The sequence below is a fragment of the Lichenostomus cassidix genome, chromosome 1 (genome assembly GCF_008360975.1).
Source record: "Lichenostomus cassidix isolate B80296 chromosome 1, HeHo_3.0, whole genome shotgun sequence".
Classification (NCBI taxonomy): domain Eukaryota; kingdom Metazoa; phylum Chordata; class Aves; order Passeriformes; family Meliphagidae; genus Lichenostomus; species Lichenostomus cassidix.
This window is the reverse complement of record NC_139479.1, coordinates 90,653,879-90,671,280: the sequence shown is the minus strand read 5'-3', so window position 1 is coordinate 90,671,280 and position 17,402 is coordinate 90,653,879. Positions and strand designations below refer to the sequence as shown.

At 46.4% G+C, this 17,402-nt stretch overlaps 1 protein-coding gene across 1 annotated transcript in view; it reads right to left on the bottom strand.

Moving 5' to 3' along the window:
• Positions 1 to 375: 375 nt before the first annotated feature.
• ARHGAP31 (Rho GTPase activating protein 31) overlaps positions 376 to 17,402 on the bottom strand; it is a 58,724-nt gene continuing 41,697 nt past the window's right edge. Inside the window, exons 6-12 of the mRNA XM_085070629.1 lie at positions 16,761 to 16,906; positions 15,257 to 15,455; positions 13,358 to 13,482; positions 10,909 to 10,968; positions 9,440 to 10,060; positions 8,793 to 9,103; positions 376 to 7,898 (exon numbers count right to left, since the gene is read on the bottom strand). Of these exons, the coding sequence (XP_084926755.1) occupies positions 5,439 to 7,898; positions 8,793 to 9,103; positions 9,440 to 10,060; positions 10,909 to 10,968; positions 13,358 to 13,482; positions 15,257 to 15,455; positions 16,761 to 16,906 (3,922 nt within the window). The 3' untranslated portion in view covers positions 376 to 5,438. The remainder of the gene's footprint in view (positions 7,899 to 8,792; positions 9,104 to 9,439; positions 10,061 to 10,908; positions 10,969 to 13,357; positions 13,483 to 15,256; positions 15,456 to 16,760; positions 16,907 to 17,402) is intronic.

Sequence of the window (17,402 nt, the reverse complement as noted above, 5' to 3'; positions counted from 1 at the left end):
GGAGGACATGGTTGCACATCACTGCAACTTCAGCCTGGTATAACTAGGAATGGTAAGAAAAAAGATGATTTTACCCTTGAAAATTTTTAAGCATTTCAGATAACAGCATTTGTACAGAAGTCTCCAAGCCCTCACTTAATTTTCAGAGCTGCAAAGTAACTGCAGTTCTCATACCCTCCAATCAGAAGTGTGTGTGGTCAGGCCCTAACCTTCAATCCCCACCATCAAAGCCCACACAAACACAGATCAGTGCCCTGGCCACTCACAAAACTAAAGAGGGGCTCATGTCAGAGGATGACAAAAGCATTTGCATTGCATTCATAAACCAAATCCAGAAAAAATACAATGTTCCAAAACATCACTATGGCACAGATCTGCTTTTATAAAAACTCCAGTTTAATCTCATGGCTGAGACCTGGCAAAACATCTTTCTTTTGTGGCTGTTGTTTTTCTTTCCTTTTTTTTAAACAATCAGGCATAGAGGCAAGCAAGTCCACACACAGGAAAAAAAAAGAAAAAAAAAAAAACTTAACAAAACTGCAATTCATCAGAGCTAGCAGGAAAAATAATCATAAACCAGGGCCAGTGGGATGGAGACAGTCCTCTTCATAGTGTCCAGCTTCCAGCCCTTCTCTTGACCCGGCAGCAAATAATATTTCAAAGCGGAATAGTGCCTGCAAGCACAAGATCCAAGGTCTGGACTGCTGCATGGAGCCCTCAGAAAGCTCTTGCCTTCTGCCATCCTTCCTTTCTGGGGCTGTTAAAGTCCTACTCCGTCTCCAGTTGAACTCAGTGGGAAGTTTTCCATTCCTTGCTTGGAGCAGAATTAGTTATCACCAAGCCTTTACATCAATTAGGGGCAAGCAAAGGTTAAACAAAATAGGGATCAGCTGCAGCTTCTTCCCCACCTCTGGAGATTTTTATTCTTTTTTTTCCTAGTGATGGAGAGAAGCAAAAGGGACAACTGCAAAACCTGGGCATGCCTGAAAGGTAGTAAATGCTTCAATAGATTGTTTGCATTTTCAAGGACTGGGGAGAAGCTTGTGGTGGAAAGCTAAATCAGCCCTTGAACTCTGGTCTCCCCTGATCTTGTCCCTCCTTTCCCAGGACAAGATCCTTCTCAGGAAGGCAGATTCAGGCCTTCTGCCCACGACAGATTAAACAGAACTAATTAGCTACTCTGTGGGCAAAAAGCCATTTGATCTCACACTCTCAGTGCTGCAAATGTAGCAGCAGAAAACAATTCCATGCATCAGCCCAAGTTTCACAGATGTGCAAAATACTATTTAGGTAATTCCTTCATTTTAATTACATTTCCTTTTTAATACATTTATATAGAATGATCTTTTACACATATATATGTAAAAATTTTAAAGATATTCGCCATATTCACCATTACAGGCATTTCAGAATTCATAAAGAAAGAAAAAAAATTTTGATTGCACCATTTGGACTCTGGATGAGGGAAAATGTTGCAGGCTTCATGGATGCTCTCTAATGCAGACCTAAGCTCCTCTGAAGCTCTAAAGGTGAAAAAATAAGTCCTTCAGTCTTTCTACAGTGATAGCATGAAATGGACAGCCCAGAGGACTGGGGTTTAAAAGGTAAAATATAATTCTCATTTCTGTTTGCTCTCCTGCCAGTGAGACAGCTCCCACATGAGCTAACATTATCTACATCCCTCTTTTCCATCAGGGATTCTCACCACTGCCAGCTCAGCCATTTCACTCTGAGCTATGTTTAAGAGAAGCTGCACCAACCCTCTGACTACATGGGAAGAATAAATGAAGTTTACTCACTTTTCTTCCCCTGGTAAAAGTCCACAAGCAACACATGCTGGTGATATTTTGTCATGTCTGATACTGGGGCCATCTGCAAATTGGGGAATAGCCTTTACTTTTCACAGTCTCAGGAGAACTGAAATGTACTGCAGGGTCCCTGAAGTGATCCTTGTGGAGCTGCAGATGATGAGGCAGTCTATTTAGGAAGGTCCTTTCCATAATACCAAGAAAAACAAGCTTGGCTCTCCTGGGCCAGACTTCTCCCATAAATCTGATCTATCCCTCCTCATAATGCTTCACAGATAGACAAAGGAAAAACAGAAATGAAACCCTCAAACAAACAAACAAACAAAATCGATAAAAAACCAAACCCAAAACCAAGGAGAAAAAGCCACAAGAAAGAAGAAAATCCTTTCTTAAAGAGATGAGGTCTGACCCTGAAAGTAACATTGGGGATAGCGTAGTAAAGCTGGATCTCAGGAAGTTCCTGCCACCCAGTCAGCACCATTCAATGGGAGATGGCATCTGTCTTCTGGTCCTGTCCAGCTCCCAAGCTCTGATCTTTCAAGCTGACTGCAGGTTCCAGTGTCAGCATGGATCCATCACCAAGCCTTACAGACTGCAGAAGGCTGAGTCTGGAGCTGGGAATGATGACATCCTGTGTAAAAGAGCACCTTGCAACTAAGAATGTGCCTTCATCTCTGCAGGACCTGGGACTTTATTTTATGTGCTCCTGATACATCAGCTGAAAGCTGGAGATGAAATTGTAGATAAGAAATGGGATCAAGCTACAAAACAGAGATATCATTGCAGCATCTCTGCTTAATTAAAATCCAGGAGGCAGATCTGAGTTCAAATTCTGAGACACCCTTAAAAAGTATAGCCTGGATACAGATTTTAGTTGAGGCTGATCTTCAATATCAAGTAAAGACTTCTAATAATTTTCTCTTGCAGGAGTTTCACCACTTATGCCAAAAGCTCTATTACTTACTGGAATGCTGTTAAGAGTCAAGACAGTGTATTATATACACATTGCCAGACCTCATTTCTTGTTCATAGATCAGCTTATATGAGAATAAGGAGGGGAAAAAACATGCCAAAGTTTCATCACATTTTCTTTTTCTTTTGATACATTACTTCATGAGCCTCTCTAGCTCCCTTCCAGGTGACCTGGCAGTGAAAACTTGAAGGAACTGAGAGAATATAAATCCTCGTCCAAAGTAAACTATTTTGTTGATGCCAAAAAAACCTGGGCATCATTTCCACAGCTTCTACTTCATCTAAAACCTTACCACAATATCTCATATCACACCTTCCCTTTGTCATTAACCCAGCCATGGTGATTAAAAGCTTTCTCATGAGGCAATGCCATGTAAATGCAGTGTGGAGCTGTGCTAACTATGAGGAGCATGAAGGACTGGAAATTCCCTAGTTTTAATAGGAGGCTGCACAGGCATATTATGGTCTGGGAGTAGAATAATACAATTGTCATGAAGCTGCATATCCTGGGCCTGCTGTCCACAGCTTTTCCAGGTAAAGCATAGGCTGCTGTCTGTGAAAGAAGATGGACCCAAACAAGAGCTCCAGGCTCTTATCTGGTTTAATAATCAGCCTTGACAAAACTGACAGCATGGACTTGGCTCTCTCCTCTGCTCCCATGTGGCACTATACACAAATAAAGGGTGCAGTGGGGAGAATCAAAGACTGTAACTGTGAAAAGCCCTCTTGTTTTTTCACATTCCCTTTGGATATAGAAGGAGAAAATTCTGCTGAAGATATATTCCTTTCATCTGTGGGCCCAGAACTTCTCAAAAATACTCCGGCACATCTCTCCTTTAGCAATCAAGGAGTTCAGAGAAAGCACTGTATGGGGGGCTCACGGCCCTCCAGCCACAAAGGCACTAATAAAGTGACAAAGTCAGTGCAGACTAGGAGCTCATGGCTTGAGTTTACTAACCACTGGAAATTGCCAGTACTTCAGAAAGCAAAGCCCTAAACACACATCTTTTGGGAAATTCTGGCTGACACTCATTGTGGTGGCTATAGCACTTCCTAACAGTTTACTGCTTAAACTATAGCCCATCCTACCCGTCCGAGGGCCTGCAGACTCACACATCTCCAGGAATTATGGCCCCTGCAGGCACATTACAGGGACAATCTCAGTGCTGGCAGCAACACCTGTGTTCCCATCTCCTCGGTAGCCACCAGTGACACTTAAATTGCAGAGACAGCCCAGGCTGTGCCTGACTTTGCCATCGCCCACAGCCATAGATCAGGCAATAGATGAGCCTGTGGTGAATGCACAGTTAGAGGCTTTATAAAGGAAGCTTTAATTCTATTCCCATGGCAGCTGTTGCATATCTGAACATGTATTTGCCTGTAACATTAACGCTCCCTTCAGGAGAGAGTTTAATTCACTTCAAATCCCCCTCTCAGGACTTGTTCATGATCTGTTCTGCAGTCCTGCAAATCATCCTCTTTACCATACTCATAATCAATCTGAAAGCACTGGGGTCCAGGGAGGTGGCAACGAGCCATGATCTCAAAGAAACACTGTAAAATCATAGGAGGAAGTTTAAATTGAAAAAAAGCACCTGGGGACATGCCACACAGTGGCAATGAAAGACCAAGGGTCAAAGATATGTCAGTCAGGGTGCAAGAGGGCAATAGCCCAAGGACATGGAGATAAGAAGATCCTCTTGCTTTTGCCTGCTGCTGGCAGTGTGGAGCCCAGCTGGAGACAGCTGCAGAGGTGTCATCTGGCTTTAAGCAGTGATGAAAATAGTTGATACTGGCCTTTGTTATGACCTTGCCTTGCCTTTCATTGCTATCAGCCTGAGGGGTCTCTACCACTGGGCAGCCAGCTGCACACCCATGCCTCAGCCACACGGATCTGTGTGCCCAAGGAAGGTGTGATTGAGCACACAAAATTCATGAGCAAGACTTGGAAGACTGAAAGAACAACTAGGTGTTCCCTGTCCAGCTGCTTTCATTCCAGCCCTTGCACATGCTGGAAAGAGCACATCTTTGATGCAAGGAGAGAGCTGGAGGCAGTGTCTTCAGGTTGTATGTTTATCACTGGAGCATCCTTGGGTGTCTCACACCCTGTGTGATTTGCTCATGCCAGCTTCACCTTCCTTTTCAGCTATCCCCAGCCTCCTGCACTGTTTATTTACATGATGTAAATCAGAAAGTCCTTCACTGGTGTCTGGGAAACAATGGTAGAAGTTCCCAAACATCTGGACTTACCCCCTCAGCAGATGTTGTGCCCCTGCACCCTGGGCTGCAGTGTTTTGTAACCGTATTTCCTCTCAGCCCTATTTTCTAATTATACAGAGCTTTACTCTTCCTTTTTTCCATAGGGAGGATGAGACTTTCACAGGGCTTGTTAGAAAATAAGTGTGAGAAATGCAGGTTCCCTGGGACTGGCTTACCATAAAAAATAAAGACAGTGAGGGGCTAGGCAGGGCAGAACAGGGGAAGGAAAAGCAAGACAAAGAGACTATGACCTTCCATAGCAAAAAGCTTTGCAGGAAACCCTAAAGGACTCAGGTCCATCTTGCACAGAACAGTTATAACAACAGCAAAATGGCAACAGAGTTGGTCTTGGACACTCCCATTCCAACCATCACAGAAAAGGAAGAGGAGAAGCAGCTGCTACTCAATCTGCCTCCCACTTCGTCCATCCAGAATCACAGAGCGCCTCTGGGGCTGGTAGAAGCAGCTGGTAGAGGTCTCCAGTCTCTGGCCATTCTTGGGGATGGTCATTTTGTTGCGCAGCGTCACCCCCTCGGGCGTTGTCCGCGCAGTGTCGGACAGATCGCCGCAAATGGGGCTCAGAGAGGTGGTCTGAGTGGGGCTCCTGATGGGTGACAACAACACCCTGGAGTCTGCTGAGGAGCTGGGGTGGTCCATGATGGGGAAAGGGGGACTGAAGAGAATCAGACTCTGGGGCCTCCCGGGCCTAGATCTGTAGGAGGGTTTGGAGAAACCTGACGGCCTCTCTATCTTTGAACACTGTGGGTTATCTCCTGCTGTCTCCCCGCCAGAGGTGCGTTTTCGGCGCAGAACAGGGGCATCCAGAGCGGGGTGATGACTGGACTGAGATGGCTCCAGTGGAGAGCCCAGACTGCCATGCCAAGGACAGGCTGAGGCCTTCTGAGCCGGGTCACTGTTTTCTTTCTCTGCTTTGGTTTTCTTCTCTGTCAGTGGGCTCTTGGGGGCCTCCAGGTGGCTCCATGCCACCCGTGGAGCTTGCCTGATGGCCTGCTTGGCTTCTGCTTCCTTCTTCTCAGTAGCTGGAGTGGCATTCTGAGCCTGCAGGGGCTGGGGGATCTGGGTGTACTGAATCTTGGGAGGTATCACAGGCACCGCTCTAGCCTGGCACATCTTAATCATGAAGGAGGTTCTGACTGCTGACACGCTGACAGGGGCTGAGTTACGACGGCCCGTGGTGGCATGGGCCACTGCCAGGTAATCCAGGTCTAGATCTATGGGGGCATTGAAATGAGACCCCCAGGGAACACCTCTGCTGGCAGCAGGGCAGTGTGTCGGCAGGGATGGGACAGAATCACTGCTTTTCACTTCCTTCTGCCCATACAGGAGGTTTCCAGGGGCAGATGGCATGGACAGGCTCTCAAATGTAAAGAAGTCTGGGGCTGGGAGGAGTGAATCCAAGTTGAGGGAGGAAGGCCTGGTCTTTACTTTGCGAGGTGTTTCTTCACCTTTATTACTCGGTTGTGACTCAGCGGCAGAACACAAAGCTTTGGTGACAGCCTCTTGTCCCAAGGCAGTGTCCTGAGAGATGGATAATTCCTCCTTTGTGTTCTGTGTCTGTGAAGAACTGCCTGGGCTATTTTGGTATGGCAAAGACAATTCAGGCTTTAGGCTCCAAGGGTTTTCTTTGCTCCCATGCACTGTCTTTCCCTCTGTCTCCAAAAGAGGGACTCTGGAGGGTCCTGCTTTCTCACCTGGTGTTTTGTCCCTGATAAGGGCATACTCAGGTTTTGAAGGTTCTTCTGGAGGACTTGGGCCATTCTCATCTTGCACAGCTTTGCCCAAACTAGAGGGGGACATGGGTTGTGTTTTGGACAGCTCACAAGTCACTGAATGCAGAATGTCACTGCAGGGTTGCTGCTGGTCAGTGGCATCTATGAAAGAGAATGGGGTAGTCCACAGACTCAGCACTGTGTCTTTACTGTCCAGGGAGAGGCTGCGACTGAACCGCGGTCTAAGAGAAAGGCCTGCCTCTGCTCTCTGGCTCTGTGGGTGACACTCCTGTTTCATCTTCTCCTGGATGTCCTTAAAGGTGGGGGAATGGAGAGGGCTTGTAACCCACTGGTGGTCCTCCCATGGCTCCACAAGTTCTAAGCTCTGCACATTATCTGTCCAGGCATCCTCATCATCCTGGTCACCAACATCCTGGGTTCTGCTGACAGCACTGCCTTCCTTCACCTCCTGGATTCCAGCTCCACTCAGTGCCTTGGAGGAGAATGTGTCCCTTTCATCAGTAGTCATAACCTCATGCTTCTCCCTCTGAGTCTGGACTGTGGTAAGACCATCCTTTTCCCTCTGCAGCTGGCAAATGCTATCCTTTTCTTTCCCTGATTCTGGACATGCTCCTTTGGAACAAAAAAATCCATCACTTGGGACAATCTCACTAAATTCTGATTGACCATGAAGCTTCCAGTCCAGGGCAGGAGCGAGACACTCACTCCTGCTGTCCACTGTTGGGTGGTGGTTCTTTGGAGTGGCTGTGCCCATTGGAAGAGGGTCTAGTTTGGGTAGGGCTGAAGCACCACTCTGCTGTGCAGCTGCATCAGACTGGCAGCTGGGGAGGCTCTCTTGTTGCTCCATGCCACTGGCACCAAATAAAGGCACCTGAGTTATCTGTGATGCTCCACTTGAAGATTTCTGCTCAGTGAGTGTTGGACTCTGCCCTGGGCCAGAGGAAAGACTATCTGTTTGTGCTGAAGAAGAGGATTCAGAAATTTGGCTTGTCTTGGGGACAGCTGCTGGCAAGAGCAAGAGCTCCTCTTCAGGTTCAATAATTTTCAGTTCTTGCTGTATCTCTGGCCACAGTGGTTCTAAAAGGGCATTCGCAGGGTCCTCTTCAGTCTGAAAAACAGAAGAAATGCCATAACCTTGGAGCTCACAACTTACCAGTAAATACCCCTCAATTTTCCCCAAACAGCCCTCCTAGAATAGCCAGGCTCCTGGATGAGCACACTCACAGGCACAGCAACATAGACACACAGACTGTACCAGGAAGAAAATACATCTATAAACAAGTGGGTTTATGGAGGAGAAGGTCTGAGATGCAGCCAAAAGGAGGCCTGGACAAAAATACTGAAATAGTGAGCTGAATGAGTAGTTGGAATGTTCCAGCCCATTTCTCAGCAATTCCCATTCAGGCTAACTTGGCCTTGCCAGAGAATATGCATTCCCAAACTGCACACAAACTCGAATGAATAATCTATTCAAGGAGCTATGCCAACAGATCTTTAAATAGCTGTCCAGAGATGAGTATTGCTGTAAGAAACTTGGTGAAAAGGCTCTGCTAGAGATACAGAGGAGGCAAAAAATAGTAAGAATTAAAAAAATAAAATTGTGTGTAGAGAATGGAAGTAAAAAGAACTGTTCAGGCTGTCCAGGACAAATGGGACAGCAAAAATAGAAGGGGAATTCAGAGACTACGGGTCAAAATGCTCAGACATCCGGACAGTCTCACATCTGGAGAGTCTCAGAGCAGACAGATGGTACAGACTGAAATTGTACAGTTACAGGAAAAGATGACCAAAAGGGGACAGTAGGTAGTTACGTAAAGGTAAAATCACCACACGGCAATTTCATAGAAGTGAAATAAATCAGTTCATGGTCAATTCTTGATGCTGCTTTGCCTAAGTTATAGACTGAGTTTTCACAACTACAGACACACAGTGAAACTTTAAACAACCTCCCCAGTCTCTACCATGACATGGTCTCCCACCTTTCTCATGTCTTCTTCCTTACCACATCTCTTAGGCGTAATCCTTCTTCTGTCTTAGCCATCTCAATCTCCTCTTGGTCACAGCAGCCTTCTGAGGAGACATCCTTCATCTTGAGCTGTCCTTGCTCTGCTTTGTCTGCTGGGAGTGGCCCCTTATGAAACTCCGAGGCTGGTGTTTGTTCCAAGGTGGGACTCTGCTCTGAGGTCTGCTGGGGGCTGCTGGTGCTGCTTGTGCAGCTGCTTTGCCCACACATCTCCTGATTTTCTGCTGCTGGCTGTGGAGTTTCTAAGGACTCGGGATTCCCGGCTGCCACCAGCTCCTCAGGGGGAGTGCCTGGATAAGAAACACAAACGAACAATGTAACTACTTGAGACTGAAAACTTGCACCCTAGGACAAAACGGTGCTGCTAAGAGCCAATACCAACTAACAAAGCTAAAGAGCTCCCTCCAGGCACAACTGGACGTTTCTGGGAGGTCACTCACCTTCCCAGGCTCCTTACTGCAACAAGCACCACCCTGCCCTGCTTTCAGAGTCAACACCCACCCTGCTACAGCTTGGTGTCTTTCCTGCCACCAGGTCAGGCTGGAGAAACCTCCACACCACCAAGAGGCAGGGCACCTCCAGCAGCCTGACTGAGGATCCACATCCTCCTCCTTAACACAATTTACCTTTGGAGTCTGCCACTGGCAGAGTTGGCCCCGGCTGTTTCTCCTTGTGCTCTGCTGCCTGCTCTGTCCTTGTGTTGGTCCCTGCCTCCAGAGCAGAGGAGGTCGTGCTCTCCACCAGGGAAGAGAGCTCCTCTAGACTGGAAAGGGAATGCTTCTCCTTGGAGGGCACACGGCAGGGTGTGCTGTTGGTGCTGATCACTGCAGATACCCTCAGTGGGACAGAGACAGCAAACGGCTCTGAGATGTTCAGGGCTTTCCTCTGGTGACGAGGAGAGGCCTCCAAGGGAAAGAGGCTGCTTGGGAAGCCTGACTTGGTGGCTGTTTCAGACGTGTAGAACATGAGAACTCCTTTGGCTGCAGTCTGCTCATTTTCGGCATCTTCTGCTACCCGGAAAACCTTCAGCTGCTCAGGGGGTGACTTCACCTGTGACGTCCAGGGAGGACCTTTCTCCCCACTCAGCTCTGAGCTTCCTTTGGCCCCCATGGCAGATCCTTCCCGCTCCCACTCATTCTCCTTGCTCAGGTCATATGAGCTGCCTGTGCCTCCTGTCCGTATCTTCGTGGGAACAAAGAATCCTCCAGTAGTCACTGACCGCTTGAACCTGCTTTTGTCATCCTCCCCTAGAGATGGGAACACAGGAGCAAGTCAGTGGGAACCAAAGCACTAGCAAACAAACTTCCTCTGTGAGGAGCCCTCCAAAATCCCTCCAGGGATGAGTCTTGCCCTGGTGAACACCCGCATTTCCCCAAACAGATGAAGAAAACAGGTATTAAAAATCTTCTATGCTCTAGCCCTAGGGCCTCCTTCAAAATGGGCAGGCAGCACTGGATTGAATGCCCTCCCACGGAAATCAGCTCAGACTTTCATTAGACACTCTTCTCCATCAAATGCAGCCAAGTCTAGGGCTATCACATCCTGCCCACAATGCACACGCCAGGCTTTGTTGGCTTATTGTGAACCTTTTTCATCTACAAATGTGATTTTTTTGTGCCCAGAATAACCAAGAAAGAAATCAAAGCAGCCCAACTGCCAATAAAGATGCAGCTAAACACAGTGGTAACTCTCAGGTGGATGCACTGAGATAAACAACACAGAAAAGAGTCAAAAATACATGCACACAGAGGTGGGGGCACATGTCAGCAACCATGGCATAAGCACACGAGATACACAGCATGGTGAGACACAAAGACAGAGACTGACACATCCATTGAGGGTGGTGAGGCACTAGAACAGGTTGTCCAGAGAAGTTGTGCATTCCCCATCCCTGGCAGTGCTCAAGGCCAGGTTGGATGGGCATTGAGCAACCTGGTATAGTGGAAGGTGTCCCTGCCCATGGCAGAGGGGTTGGAACTAGAAGATTCCTAAAGTCCCTTTCAACCCAAATCATTCTGTGATTCTAGGATCCATGCTGCTAAAAATACAGAGCTGCAATCCTCCCCCCTTACAGTATAGGCTATGGATGTCTCACCTTCCACTGGCAGGGAACACAACGAGTCCATGCTCTTTGCGGGCCGAATAGTTGCTTTTTCTGTGGAAAAAGAGTTTTAGAAGCAGGTATCAGATCCTGTGGCTTTGCAGGCTTCAGCCCATAAAGATCAAAGGCTGCATACATATAGACAGGCATGCCAGGCAGACATTTTCCATTTCCAAGCATTCCCCCCATGTATCTACACCACATGGCTTATTACCCACAACACTTGTCCACACAGCTGGGGATCTGCTAGTGCTAACAACAGCTTTGCACCTGCTGGACATGTGGAGAGCTATACTTAACCCAGCCAGTCAACACCACCTCCACTCTGAAGCAGTTAAGCATCCCCAAAGCTATCATGTGCCACTCCCCCCCGACTTAGTCAGGCTATTGGCTGTGGGGGACTTTTTAACTAAATTGACATAAATGCCTTCTCACCTCTCATTCCTGATAGCAAATGTTGGGTTATTTTTACGTTGCACTCCCAGCTCTTTTGCTGATGCAAGCATACCCTGCCTCCAGCAAGAACTCTGGGAAATTTCTGAGGGCAGTAAGCAACCTATTTTGCTGGTCATCCTCACTGGATGTGCTTGTCCAGCAACAAGCTGTCATTTGTTACTATACACTCTACAGATCTGCTCCTGAGAGGTTTTGGAAGCTTGTAGCTGTTACTGCTCTGAAAAATTAAGGGAGGTAGGGAAATGTAGCTGGCAAGGAAAACAAGTCAGTCTCTGGCAGCCCAAAAAGGGTCCACGGAGATCTGGAAAATGTCTGGGAGTAAAGTTTGCTGTTTACAGAGTTGCACAAAGTAGGTAAAGCAGAAAGTGAGCAGGCTTGTTGGACTTCATTTGTTTATATAGCTGAGGCTTCTGGCTCCAACTTTCACACGAGCATAGGAGAAACTCCAGCTACTTTTTACATTTATATGGAGTCCTGGCTACTTTTTATGTTCATGAGATGTGATGTCTTAAGAACTGTTTCTGCTTTCCAGGAGGAGCAGTATTCAAGCTGGGGAGCTGTGTAAGTCACATTTTATCTGACTTACAGATTTGTGTGCACAGACTCAAGCTGTGTTAAAGCATGTGCTGAGTTTCAGGAGCAACTTCATCTGTTCCCTCACATAAGGCTGTAAGCAGAGAGCACCGAAAAATGTAACAAAAGTGCTGCTTCTGAAAGGCATTGCTTCAGTGCTGAAAACTGTGCATGGCCGTGCATTTGCATGTCCTTCTGGTGAAAATGTCCAGCCCCTGTCACTCAGTACTGCCCTTGGAACAAGGCTCAGCCTCCACCATCACTGAGGCTGCTGATATTACTGGGCATCCTTGGGTTAGCACTATTTTGAGACAGAGTATTCCTTATCAAGGTGAGAAGTTGATCCCGTGATCAAAATAGGATAGAGAGCTATTTTGAAGTCTGTCATGGGCACCCTATGTGAGGCCATCTGTACACGCAAAGCATGGGGAAGGCACAGGTCCAAAAAGAACTGGATCCAGCATGTGGCTTCACACTCATTTCTGATCCAAATACAGGCTCTCTTACATGTGGTGGTAGCTAATGTTGCCAGCATTAACTATTTTGTTTTAAGTCTTGCAATGTTAGCCAGTGGTCCTCCAAACACCAGGAGATTACATAAATAAAACATCCACCTTCATCTCCCTCAAGAAAGTAAATTCCTTGACTTGGAGGCAGTAAAAAAATGTAGAACATATAAACCCAAAACATTTCTTTATGAATTCAAATTAAAAGGGTGTGCTTTCTTTTTAAAAATGTGATTACTTTTAAGTCAAGTTCATGATTTTTACTGCTTGAGTCATCATTTCTTAACACTGGGAACTGGCACTGCCATGTGATTTTCTAGGAAGCAGAATGTTCAAGAGATTGCATCTCAGGAGAGGTTAGAACTTGGGATTGCAGCCAGAAGAAAAGACAACTTCTCTCTTGTAAATTCTGCAAAAGCAATGGCTTTCCCCAAAGTGCTGAGAGCCAGAGCCACAGGCATTCCTGGTGCCTTATGTTTCACAAAGGCACAGTTGGCTCTTTAATGCCCTTTAGTGGAAGGACAGCCTAGAAGGACAGCCATTCACCCAACGCCATGTAATGAGCCTTGGGAGACAGAGACTGGCTGGGCTGGAATAGTAGACTAATCCAAACCTACATAACATTTCCTAGTCCCCAAACTCAACAGCTGGACAACAGGAGCCCATTTATACAATTTATCAGGTACCAAAATGCAATATTTACTGTAGCTGTCTGGCAAATCCTCCTGAAAGGGTGTTTCTTGTCATAGGAAAATGAGATGTGCATGAAACCAGGCAATAAGCATGACCCTATTAGACTACCTCAACTCTATGGCATTAGTGGCAAGTGGATACAGGTTGCCCCATGCTACAAACAATGCAAGAGAAAGCCTCAGAGAGAAACACTCAGCTGAAAAGTGAGTTCTTACCAGAGAGCTTCTGTGCCCTTACAAAGACACTCCCATTTCGACTCAGCTTAGACTTTGATTCTGAGCCAGAGCGGCCCAAATTAAATATTGACTTCCATTTCTTAGACTTGGTGGATAATTTCCTCCTGAAAGGAAAAAATGCTCAGGTGGTCACCAAACCTTAGAGACTTTAACCTTTTTAACACCCTCCAAATGCCTCTGAGCTGTGTCCCCTCAACACTTCCCATTTTTTTTTCTCCTCACACCTCTTTTAATTCTAACAAATACAAGGCATAGCTATACAACCAACCCTTGTTGGCTATATAGGTAGCAGTCACTCACTAAGTGATTTATCTGTACTGCTGATTTAACCATTTCATGGATGGAAAGACACCTAAGCCTTCAGATAGTTGGCTCTGGCATCATGCTACAGTAACAGTGACTGAGCAATCAACCATGCTTGACTCCAGAAAAGAGAGATTTCCAAGGCCCAGACTATCCTGCAAGACAGCAAAGAAAAATTGCTTTTTTAACAGTTTTTAATGACACAATGTATGATAAACTCCAGAGAACTGATGGAACTGGTACTATTGCTCAGTGCACAAAGTTAACCATTAAAGACCATGTCTTAGGGCAAAAATAAAAGGATCCCTTATTGCAAACTAGATATTAATGCTTCTCAGGCCAACATTAATTTAATCATAGGTGTCATATATTCATATGCAAGTATAATGTACTAACCAAACAGGAGGATACTTAAGGGAATTAAATCAATTTCTCGTAACTGTCAGAGGAAGTGGGACACCAGTTTCCTGTGTCTCTTTGGAAATCCCAGCTTTATGCAGAATGAAGCTGCTAGTCCTAATGCAATATTTTTTCTATGCATATTTCTTCATGAGGCTCTGTTTCAGTTCCTTCATACTCAGAATCTGACTCCTCCTTCAATCTCCCATCTTTCAGAGAAAGAATTCTCCTTTCTCCCTGTCTTGCTCTCCACACTGGGCTTTCTATCCCCGTATTTCTGCTTTTCTTTCTGATCAGTACTCAGAAAAGTACAAATCAGTCCTACAAAGGGGATTAATATCTTGGTGATAGGACTTTTCAAATGAGAAAGGAGAAGGCACTCTAGAGGGGCAATACATCCTTTTGTCTTAAGCTGGTTATCCCCTTGCCAGTATTCTGTTGGATGGCTCCTTTTTGCTTTAATATATCAAGTGCAAATAAATATCTTTGTTCTGGTGCTTTCTGGGTCAGTAGATTAATGAGCCTCCTGCTGCAGAGGCTATAATCTATCAGAACCAGGCAGTAGAGTGGCTATATATTAACAGTTAGATAGACCAATAGATAAACACTTATTCTGGGCAGCCAACAACTGCAGCAACCTCAGCTGAAATCAGACTCTTCTCCTGGCATAGACATAGCTGGCATAGGTGCCACTATGTAAATATCTGTCCATGCTGGGAGTGAAAATGAGCCTTCCTGCTTGGCTGTAATTGCAGAGGAGCCAGGAGAATGAAGAAGCTGGAGCAGGTCAGTGGCACCAGGCATGCCCTGGACCAGCCACCAGCAGGTGGAACTCGTAGACGAGCTGTGCCCCAACCTGCTCCATGCTCATCCTGTGTTTAGCCAAATTCTGAGCTGGCACAAGGATGCAAAGACAATTAATTCCTCCTGCAGGACATCTGTGAGGTTCTGCCCTGACAGATGAGAGCTAGTGAAGCTATGAACCCAGCAACTGCAAATACTTCTCAGGAGCAGCTCTGCCTCCTTTGAGAAAGAAACTGAATTTTCTTTGGATAGTGGCTGTAGATTCCAGCAGGTCCAGGTGTGGGGCTATCACATTAACAAAAGAATCATTGCCAATCACAATGGGGAACCTGCACTTTTTTGTTTGCTCTTTACACTCCTCTTGGCACTTACTTGCTGTCGGGAAGGTCAACAACTGTGTGGAAGAGGGACCCAATCACAGGCACAATTTCAGGCAAGCTGTTCTCTCTCCTCTCCTTCCGAGCAGGGTGGGATGCAGACAGACTCCGTGCCTGTGCTTCTTCCAGGCTCACCAGTTTCATTGGCAGGGAGGCGGAGGGGAGGGTCAAACTCTTCACGACTGATGCACTCTCTGAAAAGCAAGAAAATACATTCCAGCCTGGGGTGAGGAGAGACGAGAGCAAGAGCTTCATGTCTTTATTTGACTGGAACATCTCCTGTGGAGGGGGGAAAGGAGTGGCACGTGCTGGGAGAAAGGCTTTTTGTCAGATAAGCCTTTCAGCTCCCCAGCAACCTTATCCATCTGAGTACATTCCCAGCAGGGGCCATGCTTGCCAGCCAAAGGCTGTGTTGTGTGGATTTGCTTCCTCTGCCATAGACACTTCTGTGTAAAGGAGGTGTCTCTGAAAACCACCAGGATTCACACATTCCCTTTTCTGCTCCCTCCCTCCCTTACTCCATCCTGCCCCCATCCTCCCCCAAATTTTTCCGAAGCAGTTCGGACCCTGATCCAAATTTGGTGCCTAGTTCTTTCTCTTACTTCCACATCTTTCCCCTTGTCTTGTTCCAAGACAGGGAATTGCTCCAAAAACCAGCATTACTTTAACTTTTTAATCCATTTCAGGGCCACAGAAAGCAGTGTCACTGATAGCCTAGGGAACTGCAAGTATCTGTTTACAGGGGCAGTGGCAAAGCCATGTTACGGTAAAGATGGGCAGAATGAGCTGACACAGGGCTGCAAAGCAGAAAGGTGGATACCCCCTGTGTTCTGAAGGTGTGACAAATCCTTCCAGTGAGTAAAACAGAAAGGTGTGTATTTCTGAAATTATGTGAGGTCACTGCGGATCCACGTCTTCTCACTTCCTAGTCTTTGCCAACAAAACCATCACGAAATAGTAAAATCAGCATCTCTGAAAACTGTTGATGTCCCAGGAAAAAGAGAAATCTTTTTTATGAAATGTCCTCCGGAGCAAGATATAAGTTTTTGCACACAAGATGGAATTTTTCCTGGGAGTGTGACCTCTGACTTGGGTGGAAATGGTGGCTGCAGGGCAGGTATTGTTGGTATGAGGAATTGCAACTGGGGGAACCTGAGAGAAGAGCTGAGACTGTGGCTGATGGACTTGGGAGAGAAAACTTTGACCAAGACTGAGAATCAATCAGGTGGTCCTCCTTTTGTGAAAAGGGTTAAGCCACATGAGATCATGCAAAAGATGAGACAAAAGGCAACCTGAGAAAACACTGAAGGAGGCTGGTATTCGAAAAGCAAATGTCAAAGATAGAGACAAAGAAGACAAGAGTAATGAGGTATTGGGCTCAAGGTGTCTGTGGGAAGGTCTGTGGTGATAGCAAGGGTTAATGTGCTTCCAATAGTAGTTAAAGGGAGAGCTGGACTACACAGCAAGCGACATGGGAAGTGTCTCAAGGAGGTTGTTACCAATGCTCTCTGCAGAGCTGGCTTTCCTGTTGTTGTTGAAGATCTGATCCACATGGTTCAGGATAAACTCAATCACCAGCTGCTGCACTCGCACCTCCAGGAAAGCTGCATCCCCATTGCAGCCAACTGCCTCAATCTCCTTTGACCTGCATGAGGAAAGAGGTGTACCAGTAGTGAGCATTGCCACACACAGCCCCTGGCAAGGACAGACCACATTTCTTCCTGCAAGCAAGGCAACAGGGATAATTTCCCCACTCTTGCTGTACCTCTTGCTCTCCTTCCCTCACAGGCCTTCATCCTCTCGCTGGCATTTCACTCTTTTAAAAACTATTTTCCCTGTTTTCTTTGCCAGCTCTGTTATTTCCTTTCCTGACTGTGTTATTTTCCCTACTTGGCTTTTACGTTCTTCAGCAGGTAAAACTGTGACTCTCAAGCTCTATTCTTCTCTCTCTTTTTCACTTTTAGCTATTTCAAGGCTGAGCCTGAAAGACAACACAGGAGCCTTCAAATGCTGCTTCTGGATCCCTACTCTGTGCTTCAATCATCGCCCAGTGAAATCCCTTAAACCTTGCTCAGGTCTTCCCCATGCCAATTTCTTCAATGCTTTGCCGTATGCCCCAATAATCTCTTCTCTGCCCACCC